Source organism: Oncorhynchus masou, chromosome 17, assembly GCF_036934945.1.
Source record: "Oncorhynchus masou masou isolate Uvic2021 chromosome 17, UVic_Omas_1.1, whole genome shotgun sequence".
Taxonomy (NCBI): domain Eukaryota; kingdom Metazoa; phylum Chordata; class Actinopteri; order Salmoniformes; family Salmonidae; genus Oncorhynchus; species Oncorhynchus masou.
Genome location: NC_088228.1, coordinates 29,117,573 through 29,133,314, shown reverse-complemented (window position 1 = coordinate 29,133,314; position 15,742 = coordinate 29,117,573). Strand labels below are relative to the sequence as shown.

The 15,742-nt window shown below is 42.2% G+C and overlaps 1 protein-coding gene across 5 annotated transcripts in view; it reads left to right on the top strand.

The window, feature by feature from the left end:
* Positions 1-15,742, top strand: part of LOC135558810 (adhesion G protein-coupled receptor L2-like) — a 119,148-nt gene that overhangs the window by 41,479 nt on the left and 61,927 nt on the right. For all 5 annotated transcript variants that reach the window (XM_064992955.1, XM_064992951.1, XM_064992952.1 and 2 more), the window contains exons 3-4: positions 10,139-10,352; positions 13,900-14,009. In XM_064992955.1, the coding sequence (XP_064849027.1) occupies positions 10,139-10,352; positions 13,900-14,009 (324 nt within the window). The remainder of the gene's footprint in view (positions 1-10,138; positions 10,353-13,899; positions 14,010-15,742) is intronic.

Here is a 15,742-nt window from a genome sequence, read left to right as displayed (position 1 = left end):
TGTGCTTGCAGCGTGCATGAGAGTCTATCGTCTGTGTCCTTTCCTTATCCAGCGAGTGACGCACAGAAGTGGGTTGAGTGCCTTGCTCAAGGGCACATTGGCAGATGTTTCACCTAGTTGGCTCTGGGATTCGTACCAGTGATCTTTCGGTTACTGGCCCAACGCTTTTAACCACTTGGCTGCTCGTGGTCCTCCGGTTCTGGTTTGTCCCCAGTCAGCCCTACTGTTCCAGCCTCATTATTAACAACTGATTTAATCCCTGTTCCAGTTACAGTTCCTCCTGACATACTCTGTCAATGTGCCGTACTGAGGGAGCCTCCTGGGCCGGGCTCAGAACACACAAACACACACACGTACACACACACGCATGCAGGGCCATGTGATGAGGAGGGGACCCCCCCTTAGGGAAGCACCTGACTGGTTCCGGGACTTGAAGCAGAAAGCCCAGCTGGGGTTTAAATGTGAGGGGTTAGGAACGGGGCTTTGGCTTTGAGGACGTTTAAGGATGCAGCACAATCATTCATGGGGAGATAAAGAAACTGCGCCCTTGCTACACACAGGGGAGATTTTCCTTCTATATTCTCCTCTTTCTGTGTGTTTCATCAACTCTGTGGAAAACACATGCAATAATATGCTAGGCCAGCTTGCAGCAGTGAACTAATTATTGATTCTCTCCCTTGTGTATACTGAATAGGTTTTTCATAAACTCTCAACCAAAGCCTTTTGCGATTTTAATGTTTATTAACGCCTGTGACACATTTGTGTCTTTGGACGCTGAGACTCTTTGGACGCTGAGACTCTTTGGATGCTGAGACTCTTTGGACGCTGAGACTCTTTGGACGCTGAGACTCTTTGGACGCTGAGGCTCTTTGGACGCTGAGGCTCTTTGGACGCTGAGGCTCTTTGTACGCTGAGACTCTTTGGACGCTGAGACTCTTTGGACGCTGAGGCTCTCTGGATGCTGAGGCTCTCTGGACGCTGAGGCTCTCTGGACGCTGAGGCTCTTTGGACGCTGAGGCTCTTTGGACGCTGAGGCTCTTTGGACGCTGAGACTCTTTGGACGCTGAGACTCTTTGGACGCTGAGACTTTGGACGCTGAGGCTCTCTGGACGCTGAGGCTCTTTGGACGCTCTTTGGACGCTGAGGCTCTTTGGACGCTGAGGCTCTTTGGACGCTGAGACTCTTTGGACGCTGAGACTCTTTGGACGCTGAGGCTCTTTGGACGCTGAGGCTCTTTGGACGCTGAGACTCTTTGGATGCTGAGACTTTTTGGATGCTGAGACCACACTTTAAAATGTATACCAAACAAAAACCATTGATTTCAAAGTTTGACAAACCATAACTCTATGCACAAGGATTACTTTTAACAATTTCCACTGAACATTTTACAAAAACACGTTTACAGGTAGAACTGTGCAGATAGAAAGTTTGGTAACAGAATAAAACAGAGGGAGATTTTATCGTAATTATGTTACTAAAATGTGCATCATTGCATCTACATGTTTTATTTATTTACTGTGTAAACTGTGTACTGTTTCAACGTTGTCACTGTGCATAGAGTTGTATGGTTTGTTAAACTTTGAAATCAATGGTTTTTGTTCGGCACACTGTTTAAAATGGAAAAAATTGGAGCCTCAGCGTAATTCTGTCACTGTGGAATTGCCCATTTCTATTTCCTTAACAAACAAACAAAAAAAACGTTTGATTTGCCAAACTCTAATAATCCAACAGGCGTTTGGTTTGGATAAAGATTGATGAAAGGAGACATTTTCTAAGACATGTTTTTAACATGGTGTCGTCCCTGTCATGAAGAGCTTAATTAATGGGTGACCCTGCGTTGGCCTCAGAGGATTAAATGCGTTAGCTGTGTAATGATGTTGCTCCCCATTCTTAAATGGCTTCCTTTTGATGTGTCTTAAAGGTCAGAGGTCAGGGCAGTCCCATTGACAGAGAAGATGACCTCAGTTTAAACAGGGCATGTTAGATTGTTAGTTGTAAACATAGAAATAGAATTTCACCCATCACAGATCCATTGGCTTGATTGGGAATTCCCATTCTTGTAATTTTAGTTCTATGGTTATACTCTTTCGCTTTCCCTCAGAGCTTGGAAAATCAGATGTCATCGAGGGATGTCTTTAGCTTGAGTTGAGCCTGCTGCTGTCTTTGAAGAACCAAAACAGTCTTTCGCCTAGACGCTACATTGAATTTGTAAATTGTCTGGAACTGTCATGTTTTGCCATTGCTGACTTTGAAGACAACAACAAGATCAGGTTAAGCACTAAAGGGCGCTTGGTGTAAAAATAAGGACAATAGGAGCATCACTCACTCGTGCTTCACTTTTGAAGTGGATTTGAGGTTTAGGTTGGGATTTAAAGGAGGCTTGCAAGTTAGCATGCCTGGAGCACCTGGGCTTGTGAACAGGAGAGAGAAAATAGGGTTGAGGGGAAATGGGGATGAGGAATGCCACCTGAGCGTCTGCCGTGACAGGGTCTCTCAGCCATACACATATACACACACCCATACAATATCTCCAATATCTCCAATATCTCCAAGCGCTTAAGAGATGCCACCGGAGGGGGGGGGGGGGCTGACTCTATCATGCTTTTGTCCCAGTGATATAACAAATCCTTCCCCTTTAGTTCTCCAGAATGAGACACGCATCAACATGCCGCGCGTGTAATGCTCTCTTGCTCTCCTGCAATGCCCACCCACTGTTTCCAGAGGGAAAAAATATAGAAAACACAGTCTAGGAGATGAATGGCCACGGTCATGAATACCAAGAGTGATTTTTGGAACCTGAAGCACCACCATTGTATTTCAGCCATATTAAAGAGAGAAATGCCTGAGAGCATGGCTTTCACCACAAATGGACTAAGTGACTTATCCGGTTCTATTTTAGAATGCTTACGGTATATCGGAACCTGGAGGTGTTTGATAGCAGTTATTTGTCTGGGAAAGTAGCGTTTAGCCTTTGGGGTCTGCTTTGCGGTCTTGTCTGACATTGTCTTTAGAAACGATTCCCAGCAAGTTAGAACAGAGACGGAAAGAGGGGGGGGGGGGGGGGGAGTGAGTGTCATGGGAGATGGTGCCATATGTCCTTGTCGATTGTATTATTGCAGTTTTCGTGGTTGTAATGAAATATGGGCCTGTTGTAGCGGGGTCATGCCTGTACAGAGTATCTCCTGTGCAGATGTTATTTTGCAACTCCCCAAATCTCCTTCCTCATCTCTCAACTCACTCCCATGTGTTTTAATGTGTGTCTTCCTTTTGGATAGCATTTGTGAGATTGTATCACAGATAGCAAATGGCAGACACCAGCAGTTATGCTATTTATTGTATGCTACCAGACACTAGCAGCTATGCTATTTATTGTATGCTACCAGACACCAGCAGCTATGCTATTTATTGTATGCTACCAGACACTAGCAGCTATGCTATTTATTGTATGCTACCAGACACTAGCAACTATGCTATTTATTGTATGCTACCAGACACCAGCAGCTATGCTATTTATTGTATGCTACCAGACACTAGCAGCTATGCTATTTATTGTATGCTACCAGACACTAGCAGCTATGCTATTTATTGTATGCTACCAGACACCAGCAGCTATGCTATTTATTGTATGCTACTGCGGGATATGAAAAGAGACTTGTATGAAATATTTATACAAAATATAATAATTTTCTGTCAGCTTAAGAATGTTGTGTTTACAATTTGAGACTAGTATTATTTAATAAAGAAGGGGTTAATTGCAAGTGCCCTTTAGAAGCCACCGTGATGTTCTTCATACAAGTACTTTATTTCCAAATGAATTCAGCCTATTGTTTTTTAAATCCTTCCTTGGCCTGCAATCAACAACTTCCATTGAACAGATTAGAAATACTGCAGAGGAGTACAAAGAGAGCAGAATTTGTAAAAAAAATGTAGCCGCTTTGTTCACACTTGTTAAGTATTCAAATATGCTTTGGATTTTTTTTCCTTTTTCTTAATTCCCTTTGGAAAATCGTGACTTCATCTTTGGAAAACATACTGTATGCTCGCTTGCCCTATACTCTCGCTCCGGATATTAGATTATGGAGGCATCCAGCGCAGTTGGGAGGAATGCTTGACTTTGGAAGATTCCCTCTTTCTTCCCGAGACATAGGCTACCAGTAATATTGAAGAATAAAACGACCAAAAAAGGCAAACAATTTTGAAGGACTCACGCTGTGTCAGCGGTGGGGCCACTCTTATTCTTCTAAAGGGCTACACCCTGCTTTATCCTGTGGAGAAAGCGTCCCTGTCAAGCCTAGGCCCAGAACAATGGGGGCCAGCCTGGGGGAACAGGTCCATTTGCATGCAGCTGTTTGACGTTTCCACGACCACAAAGACCAATCAAAGAGGCCTTAATGGAGGATGACAAGCGTCAACCAACGCCTAGCTGTGCTCTGTCTGTCTGTCTGTGAAGGCTCTTGCGGCCCTCGCCACTCTGTCTGTATCCCCTCCCACCCCACCCCACCCCTCCAAAACTGGCCCACTTTTTGCCAGACTGATCAAACATTCCGGTACTCTTGCGGCTCCTCAGTCTGAGTCTGAAGTCCTCGTGGAGAGCAGAGGAGGGGAGTTTTGGGGGTTAAAGGTTGTATAGGATAGGCCTCTTAAAGGACAAAACAATCCTGGGAAAATGAGGGGTTAGGATGAGGGGCTAAACATAACTGTGACTGTGTGTCATGGTCTGGTGCTCTGGCCAAAGCCAATAGCTTTATATCAAACCTCAATTGTCTTTTTATTTTTTTTCTCTCTTTTTTTTCTCAGGGGTTTAAAAGCATCAGACGATGGCAGCGCGCCACTGGCTGGGCCTGTATTTTTCAGATGCACCCATCTGCGCTGTGGTGCCACTTTCAATTTCAAGGGTGTTGATAGAAAACAAAATATGTATTATGGAAAGGATTGTTGCCAGTGAATTATAGGCTGCGCACCCGAAAAAAGGAGAAGAGACTCCACACTTCCATAATACAACACATTGTGAGTCCGTATTGGCCCCCCGTCTGCCTACTCTGTGCTCACTTGAGCTCAAATAGCAGGCTTACCGTTGTCTGGCCAGGGGGAGGAATCTGAAAAGCCTACTTTCTTTCCCCCAGTCAGTCAGTCAGTCACTGACCAGAATGCCTGATCAGGCGTCGCCGTGTCAACAGGGCCAGGAATATGGGATCATAGCCAATTATGGCACAGAGAAAATGTATACAGCGGTTTCCATGGCAATTCAATTGCGCATTCCATTTAGTATATTATATATTGGCCTGCTGGTTGCAGCCGTAGGATTAAGACTGTGGCGTATATGGAATTTTGGGTAACGAGTCATAATTGTATTTTTGTTTGTTTTTGAGCTTGTAATGTATCATAATGCATCTTTGAAAAATATCTCCGACTTACCTAATTAATACAACACAGCGTTGGCGTCACCCCCATCTAAAATATGTATAGGTTTGGCTGCTTGTAACTTTTGGAAAAGAAGCTTCTTCCGACTATGCTCGTAAAATGATTGCAATTTTGCCCTTTTCATGTAAAAATGAATAATTGCTATTGGGTAAACTATCTACTTGAAAATAAAGTTGAATCCCTCCCCCCTCTTAAAATAAATGTATTAAGGCGATTATGATACTTTTTTTTGTTCACATTATTGTTGATAATTCTTGACCTTGGGACTAGAAGGTTATATCTGACATTTTGGTCAAAATTGTGTCATTAACACAGTTGCTCTTTAGGTGGTCCTTTACATGTGAGATATGTCAGATAAAAATAAATAATATAGTTTATAATTATTTTTTTGTGTAAATTATCTGACTGTTCTATCTGCACAAACGCCTTTTAACTTGCTGCTATATGGTTCTATCTGCAGTCCAATCACACAATGATGGATAGTCAATCAAAAATAATTGGATGGAGGGTGATATACTTATTGAGTCATGAAAGAGGAAGACATCACAAAAACAGTTCTGAGATCTGGGACTTAAAAAAAAAAAAAAAGATTATCTCAAAACCATATATTTTGCAGATAGAACCTTGGGACTCCCAAGTACTTGATTATTCATATCATAGGTTCTGGTCCTCTTTTTCAATTACTTAGATTTTTTCCCACAATTTTTCTGAAGAATGGCCGTAACGTAAGCTCTCTACGGTCAAAAATAAATAAATAAATACAGGTGCCTTAGAGCATGTTTAAGGTCCTTAGAGAGGCATTGCTGTTTTTGACTAGTTCTATAGCGATATGAAAACCTCCATGGAAGGGTTATTTTACTAAAATTACAAATGTTTTATTGATGACTAGCAAGTAGTTTACATACTTTGGGTGTCAGACACCAGAAAAATATATCAAGTTTAGTCATCCAGAGCTAAGCTTTAGCAATGCTGCTAGTTCTCCATAGGATATAGTGTATTTGACATCTTCGCTTTAACAAATGTGTGATGGACATGAATTCATGTATTTTAATTCATATATGTGACTAGAAAGAAGGGTATTCTCTTGATTTAATAATTACATTTTTTTTGTACTTTTCTATTGACATAAATGTAACATACTGTGTCGGATAGAATCTTATGGCTGAAGCCAGATTGACATTTCAGAGCCACAAGGTTCTAGCTGCGATTGCACCCCATTAAAAAAAAGAAAAGATTTTCAAATGTCTTAGGATTTCGATGCTCTGCACTTCAGGTACATTTAGGGTGAGGACCAGAATGGGTGATCAAAAGAAGAATTCACTAGAAAACAGTTCTGATATCTGGAATGTGAAAACTTTATTGCTCAATATCTCAGAACTATGCTTTGGGCAATTCATTATCGGTTACACGATTATACGGTTATTGTGCCAGCCTTATGTAGGATGATTTAATGTTAGTCTGAAGGAGCGATGAAGAGAGAGGTAGTCTTGCTCCTTTCTTTTATTTATTTTTTTCCACACACAAACACACACACGATGTGTTATGGATTTTCCCTCCTGTTTTCTGAACTGTTCTGAACTGCAGCTGGCTGCCCGACATGCTTGTGTCCTGTGGCAGTTTCTTTTCCTACCACTGCAAAGTTGGAACAGAGAAGTCAAACAAAGTTACACAGAGCCATGAGATGAAAAGCTTTTCACACTTCCTCAAGACATTGACACTCATGCGCACACAAAAAATGTTTCTCCCCCCGCGTAAAACCTCTCTGCCCCATTTAACTTTTAATAAAAGTCTCCAACATTCACAGTGATGTTCCAAAACAAATCTAAGTGGGTACATTGTAAATGTGTCATGCCCGAGTGGCACAGTGGTCTACTAAGGCACTGCATCTCAGTGCTAAAGGCATCACTACAGACACCCTGGTTCAAATCCAGGCTGTATCACAACCGGCCGTGATTGGGCAGAGCACAATTGGCCCAGCGTCGTCCGGGTTTGTTCAGTGTAGGCTGTCGTTGTAAATAAAAAAATTGGTCTTAACTGACTTGTCTAGATAAATAAAGGTTAAATAAAAAAGTACCCCTGTTTTCATTCTGTTCACATCTGTTCACTTCATTGACACAGACAGACCAATTCTTTACACTAATTGGTCTTTTGACAAATCAGATCAGCTCTGAAAAATATCTGATGTGAAAAGAATTAAGCTACCTGTGTAAATGCAGCCAAAGAGGTAAGAATGCTTTGAACTAATGGTTATTGAAAGAACATGATGTGCAGTCTTCAAACAGAATGAAATGACTTTTTACTTCATTCTATTATTTAGGAAATTCATTCTATTGTAAGGAAACAAAACAAGATTTTCTCAAACATTACAACTTTTTTTAAAGGGATTTTTCATGATACGTATCCAATTTCCCGAGAGGTAAGTGAGTCTTTAATGAGATCCATGCTATCTGAAGGGAGTGGAGAGACCAGGCAATTTGTCCTTGTGTGCGCCCATAACAGTCAAGATACTCCCCCTTAATTGATATACTGTTGCCCTATGGCCAGATGGATCTATACTGTACTGGGGAAGAGGAGGAAGGCGAGCCCCAGGCTTAATCAATTGCTAGGCCTCAATTGACAGCAGCTGTGTGTGATCAGACCATATAGTAAACTGTAGTTCCCTGATAGATGGCCCATAGCTAACTGTTGGACAGAAGGGAAAGGAGGGAGGGGAAGTTACTGTGAGCTACAGTCCACTCTAAAGGAGAGTTTTTCCATTGAGAAACTTTACAACCCCATGAAAATTATTCTCTCTGTCTGCTTTCTGTAGCCTCTGCCTGTGTGATAAAGCTGTCACTCCCTCCGCGAGGAATGGCCATGAAACCCGTTCATTAGTTGTTGTGGTGAAGCTGAAGCCGCACGGGGTAGTGACAGTAGTTATAGCAGTTCGTTAGACTACGGCACATGCATCTCAACGAAGCAGAATCCACAGACCAATTAGCATACATGTTTATCATTAGTATATTCATGAATGCACATATATTGTAATCTGAAGTGGTCTCATAGCATTCTGTTGTTAAATGGTTCATGCATAAAAAAAGCATTTCCTATTGAGAGCTTGTTTGGTGCCTCATGCTTCCAGTCGAGTCTCAGAAAAACTCTCATCTCTTGGCTTACAGGTGCTTTATATCCACGTTGGTATCCAAACCTTTGTCGAACCAGTGTTTGTCTGCGACATTTGTGGAACCTACACAGAATACCATTATAATAGAGCAGGGCCATGGTACCACTACAGGCTAGAATGACAAGCAAATAGACAGACATGTGAGCTAAGGTCGAGGTCTCAGGGTAGTAGGAGTTTCGAGCCGAAATCACTTCAACTTTGAGCCATTCGTTCAAACAATTGCCAATTGCGTCATGCCCTGGCTGTCAAGTTGTGTATGGTTGCAATTAGCAGGCGGGTGCAAAGCAAACCCGGGGTGGTTAGTGTTATTACTTGACAATGCAGAGGAGCCAATGGGAGCGCTGAGAAGGTAACAGGCTGAAAAGAGCGACTAATTAGCAGAGTAGTGCAGTGGCAGAAAACACAAATGGCAGCTGAGCTGGCCCCTCAGAGAGGCAGACTGTTGCCGCGGACAACAGTGATTATTGACAGCTCATGCAGTGCTACTGCCTTGCACTTAGTCCTTTTAACGGAACACCATTTGCATTTCTGGAACTTGAGGTGTTTTCTTAAGGATTGGTCTCGAAATAAACTGCATACCTGTTTGCTTTTTTCTTTTTCTTTCTTTCCTTCCTATTTTCTTTCTTTAATTGATCTATTTCTTTCTTTCTATCTCCTCTGCTTTCGTTTAATATCTCTTTATATGCATTTCCATGGTATTTATGGCTTGACGTTTTATTGCTTTTCGGGGAAAAAGAGAGTAAAAAAACAACCTTTTCAATATACTTTGTTGATGGGAGGAACAAAAACTGATCAAAATAGTTAATTTTCTCCAAAGCACAGATATTTGGCTGGTGTTCACATCTGCTGAGCTCCGCATATAGATTTTTCCTCTTCTGTGGATTTTTCCTCTTCTGTGTCTTCTATCATCGACACTGTAAAATGGATTAAATTACATTCCATGCTGCTGCTGGGAGATTCCGGCTCTTTTCTGCCTCTTGCTCTTCTGATAGAAAAGCTAAACGAGTGAAAGAAAAAACAAATGAGGGAGCTTGTACCCCTTTGTCGAAACGAACCATTCAAACTTAATCGAACCATGGTCCTGAAGGAGGAATTGAGAGTTTGTGATTTTGAGTTCTATAGTATTGTGTTTAGGTGTATTTGAATTTGTTTCTTGGGTTGTTACATGGACTTTTATACAATGACTATACAAATGTCTTTGCCAGAAACAAAGAGACCTTAGAGAAATTGGTAATTCTATTTAACTGTCTCTTTCCTCATCCTTGTTGTACTGTATGTTATGATTCTTCTTTTTTAAACCGTTGTAAACATTGGGCGAGTGGTCTGCAGTTACTAATTAAATGGATTGTCTTTTGATGCTCTGCAGTCTGTACTTCCTCCTAAGATATCACATGACTCCATCTTATTGGGTACTTTTGGCTCCTCTTGGCTCCCATTCCTATGAATGCAGTATTTTATAGCAGTTTTGTACAGCACTTTACCTAATATCTCTTTTTACTTTCTATCCCTCACCCCTCTCTCTCATCTCTCTATCCCTCCCTCCCTTCCGCCCAGGGTTCGGTCGTGCGGCCCTGCCGTTTGGCCTGGTCAGAAGAGAGCTCTCCTGCGAAGGATACGCCATCGATCTCCGCTGCCCCGGTGCTGATGTCATCATGATCGAGACGGCGAACTACGGCCGCACCGACGACAAGATCTGCGACGCCGACCCGTTCCAGATGGAGAACGTCAACTGTTACCTCCCCGACGCCTACAAGATCATATCACAAAGGTAAGAGTCAACTGCTACCTCACCCAAGGCCTACAAGATTGTATCTCAAAGGTAATAGAGCAGAAAGGTCTCGTTACACAATATAACCTGGAGTTAGTTAGGGATGTGTGGTATGTGATTCTAGAGTCCAGTCTAGTGATTCTGGATCCACTAGTTTTCTATCAAAACAAAGTGGTTTTGTTTGAGTGGTAACCCTAATATTACTAGACTAGCATTTATGTTACCTTTTCAACTGACCAAAAACAGACAATTTACCCACACTTCCTTGACTTTTTAATAATCAGATGTTTTTGTGGGTATTGTTGTGGAACTCTAGACCGTAAAAACTGGACAGGGGGTCATTAGTAGCAACCCTAGACCATATGCTCTATGCATCCCTGCACCAGTACCAATGCAGCTGCTCAACCAGCCAGCCAGCCAGTCTGTCAGTCTCAAAAGAGTCACATGAACCTCCTTCTTAATCCCTCTGTTTCCAACATTAGTTTTTTGTTCCAACACTCGTACTGCATTGACACAGCCCAGCACCCAGCCCTGTGCAATGCCTCTACCCCCCTCATAATACCATTCATATTAGTAACACTCTCCCAGGACATTTAGCTGCAATACTGCCACTAGGCTGCACGCACCACTTTAAATTGACTGCTATGCCGGCCCCGGCCCGGAAGTGTGTATTTAAAGGACCCCAGATTAACGTTTCATAAGTCAGCAAGAACCCCGGCTCACCTACCGAAACACGCCGCTACCCTGCCCTGACCCGTGTGCTACTGAGTGCAGGTAGTCATCCACATTAGGAAATAGGCCCTGCCTTCTGCCTTATCCATCCGCATCCCCAAAAATTCCCATGAGCTCTTGAATAGATAATAAAGACGTCCCATATTTAGCTTGTCACGCTACATTTACTGCGGTGTTTGTCTCAGCAGTTGCACACAGACCAGACAGAGACAAAGACAGAGAATGCTCACCGTGTCCCTTGATTTGCCTGTTAGTGCTCACGTGCTGGTTTAGCCGTCCTGGGTTCAAACACTATGTGGCATCTTTCAAATGCTTTGAGCATTTTCTCTGGCCTGCTTTGAGGTCCAGATGGGTGGTTTTGCAACAATTCTATTGGTTCTTCTGCATCAGACAAGTTCAATCGAGCCCAGATAAAGTGTTTGGAATTATATCAAATAGTATTTTATCCCATGTCTGCATTGTTGCCTGGGCTAGAACCCACTGAACTCCACTTCAAACTAATCTGTTAACAAAGGCTTTTAGGAGAGTCAGTGGAGGTGGTAAAGAGCCCAGAGCCCGATCATGCTCTACACCACTAAACCTACTGTAGCTTGTGTGCGTTATTCTAATGTAGTAGATCAGAGGAAATGAGACATGACAATAATGAGTATTGATACAATAACCCTGGGTGGTTCAGGCAGCAGGTCTACGCCACAGAACAGCCAGCCCGATGATGCGCTAGTCTGAAGCCTGGTTATAATGGATGCCGGCTTAAACAATGGAGATCAATACACTGCATGAAATGAGAAATAGGCTGGTGGAGGATTTGTCTGTTACCGTGGATGTCACCGTGGGTTTTATGTGTTAAATATTTGCTTGTCGTTTAGCAGACAATCTTATCCAGAGCTACCCCGTGAGAATCAAACCCACAACCATGGCGTTGCAAGCGCCATGCTCCACTGAGCCAAATGGGATAACTGAGCCACGCGGGATTACTAAGTATTTAAATCATTTCAAAGACGCCATCAACCCATTGGTCATAAGCAGGAAAACATACAAATATGATTAACACAAAATGATGGTAGGTGAAATTATCACTGTTTCAGTGGACAGAAATCAGTGTTAACACATTATGGAGGTAATGAGTCATTTCTGGTGTTATTGGAGTAAAAAAAAATCACAAGACTGTAGCTAGCTAACAGATTAATTGCAGGGATTTGGAGTGAAGGGGAAGTTCTGGAGAGTTTTTTTTCTCACCCTTTCCCATGCAGCACTAATCTCTTCCCTCAGAGTAGGACAGGGTAATAGCCCTGGGCAGGGGATAATGACATTTTTCTTCATTATTATTTTCTGACGAAGGGAAGTGGATAAGTGTAGCTCACATAACAGACATCGGTGTCTGTCTGCCTCCCAGACAACCTCCTCTAAAGTCATTGTAATAGTGGTGATGATGGTGATGATGACGATGATCTGCCGGCTGCAATTGTACATTTGATGATGGGGACAAACAATGAGACAAACAATGGGACCAAATAGGAGAAAGAATATGATTAGTCTACCGACCGTACATTAGTTGGAAGGAATTGTCCAATATCTCAATGCAAATCGCATACTTATATACAGGTTGTAATAGGCAGCAAGTGACTGGTTAATGAACACTGCATTTTACGCATGTGTGTCTTATCTGTACGTAATTGTATTGCCCATGGATTTTCTACAAGGTCACGGGTTCACGGCAAAGTTTTGTGGCAGGTCTGATAACAACCTAATTTGTTCTTGGCTGTCACACTAAACGCTGTCCTTTTCGGCTTTTGAGGGACAGCTAGGCTCTTTGCTTCGGCGGTGATTCTGTGAGAGATCTGTCCAACTTTCACGACTTTGCATTTGACCTTCTCAAATATTTATCACTAAACCGGCCTGCAAATTGTTAAGTCGCTATTTTGTTTGGCTTTTTTTAATGTATTTTTTTTAAAACTTGTCACGGATAACTGTTTGCTCCTGCTGTTGCTGCTGCCGTCTCAATCCTTCAGTCTCAAGAGAGCTTGATTGAAGTGGGGACAATTTCATCCTATATTTATACAAAATCAGTTATTCTATTTCCCTCCCTTTCCCCCTCCATCTCTCACTCTGTTGCACTCGCAAAACACAAACACACACAATTGAAACCGTTTTAATGTAAGGGCAGCACATTCTACTCTACTTCATAGCCAAGGTCAACTCAAGTTATGAGGCAAATAACTAACTCCCACAGCAAAGGCTCGGGAGCCTCCCATGGCAAATAATGGTGAGCATTCTGTGTTTTTGGTGGACCCGCTTGAAACAGCCAATTACCCTGCCTGTTGTGTACAATTTAAATTGTTCTCTGTGTGGGTGAGTGGTCTCAGTGGGTACATGGCTCTGATAAGGTGACATTCTCATCAACATCGCATAATATACTCCAGACCGGTCTTCAGCTCTTCACGCAGTTCTTCCACTCTTTATTTTTATTTTTTTTACGTCTGTGTGTGCGTGTGTGTGTGTGTCTCTCTCTTTATATCTATTTACTGTTTCTCTCTTTTATTTATTCCCCCCAAATGATTCTTCTCTTCCTCCCTCAACTTGTTACGTTGGCGTCGACAGTACAGCATATTGAATCAAGGCCCTACTCTGATGAATAGGATTTTGTTTTTACATCCTTCACCACAGCAATGCTGCAAACCTGATTTGAATAAGTGTGTGGAGGGAAGAGGGAAGTGGCTATGTATTATTAATGTGTCTCTCTCACCCTAATACCACTCCTGGGATGTTATAGTAGTTTGTGTCATTGCTGAATTGTTTGTGATCCATCTTTTCCCAGGTGCAATAACCGTACCCAGTGTGTGGTTGTGACTGGCTCCGATGTGTTCCCTGACCCCTGCCCTGGTACCTACAAGTATCTAGAGGTTCAGTATGAGTGTGTCCCATACAGTAAGTATTCACCCTTTTAATTATGCAGTGCTACTATGTGATGTTTCTTCAACGTATTGTTAGGTTTATTACAACCATTACTTATTTAGTGGGATCCTGTTGGGGGGGGGGGGGATATGTGTTATCTTGTGTGTAATGTTTGTAGCCTATTATTAAACAATATACAGTTGATACCAAAACATATGTAATATTTACTTTATTTATTTTTCCTTTAAAAAAATGAGACTCTTGTAACATGCAACCTTTTTTCTGTTATGTAATTCAGTCGAGATTTATTTTCTGAAATAATATTTTTGCTTTACCTCTTCATTTCTCATCAAATGTTCCTTCCTCTCTTGTATCTTTTCCAAATGAACCTCTATGCTTTCTCTCCTTCTACCTTTCAGTCATTCTTGTTCCTCAGTTGTCTCACTAGGATCTTTCCCTCTTCCGTTTGCTGCTGCACTGCTTTAATGAAGGAACTCAATATTGTTCACTTGCAATTGTATTTTTTGGCTCATTAGGGAAATTTCGCCTGTAACATTAGCAACAAGTTATGTTCTGTGGTTGGCCGAAGCAGACTCTGGAATTTAGTTTAGATTTGTGTCCATGAAGTTTTTGTGTAAATACTGCTCCATTCAATACTGCCAAAAATAACTACATTGCTGTTTCTCTAAGAATTTAATCTGATTTTAAACTGAATAGCGATTTCAGAAACGCTACAATGTTTCTTTATGTCAAACAACTCATTTGAAAGTACTGTGGCCTGATTATTACCGATGCGGTCAGTGACCAGGTGAAAACATATTATTTTGATGGCAAGAAAAGCATGGAATCGTGATCTGTTAAACAGTGACTCCAGCCCTAACCTGACTGCTTCCATATTGTAGGACCTGATAATGTCCTGTTTATTTCCCCCAGTCTTTTTCTTGTTCCCCCAAAACAGGCATCTCTTGGCCCTCTATCGATCATATCCTCTAACCTTCTCTACTCGTGTACCTGGTAGTTGACTCACGATAACCTTTCTCTCCCTGTTGCACTCTTTCTTCTTTGCTTTCTTTCTTTTCCAATGCCTAAAATAGAAGTGGAACAAAAAGGTAAATGAGTGGTCCAGTCTTACCCCCCCCCCCCCCTCAGCCCCCTGTTATGTGGTGTTCAATACAACCCCTCCCTCTTGTCTCCTCTCTTCTGATTGCCTCTCTAGTCAAAACACCCGCCCCAAACCCCGATAGGGTGTTGATTGCTACTCTGGGAGACAATTAGAATTTCAAAGGCAATTTTGTTTTTAAAGCAGTCTAGAGGATTGAAAGATATTTATGGTCCAGACATGAATACATGACATCTTATCAGAGCGATCATCTCTGACTCATGAGGTGGATTACATTAGGAATGATACCCCCCGCTTACCTACTTAAGTATGATAGTCATTATTATTTTATTTTTTTTCAATAAAGTTTTGAATTTTCTTCTGGCTCAGTCTTGTTCTGCTTGGCAATACCCTTCGACCGCACCCCGTAGCACGTGATGGTCACCTGCCTTTCTCATCTAAAACCAATCCATAGGATTCCAATGGGACACTTGCCATGGCCTCCCTCTCACCCATCAAAGGTTTCTTTTTGTTGTTGTTGTCTGTTATGATGTAGAGTTCCAGCCTCTACTGTTGTCGTCCTGTCTTCTCCCAAAAGCTCCACCCTCGTCATTTTTATCCCAGCTTTGCTGCCACCTCCATCCAGAATATGTCATTTGGTCTCTCC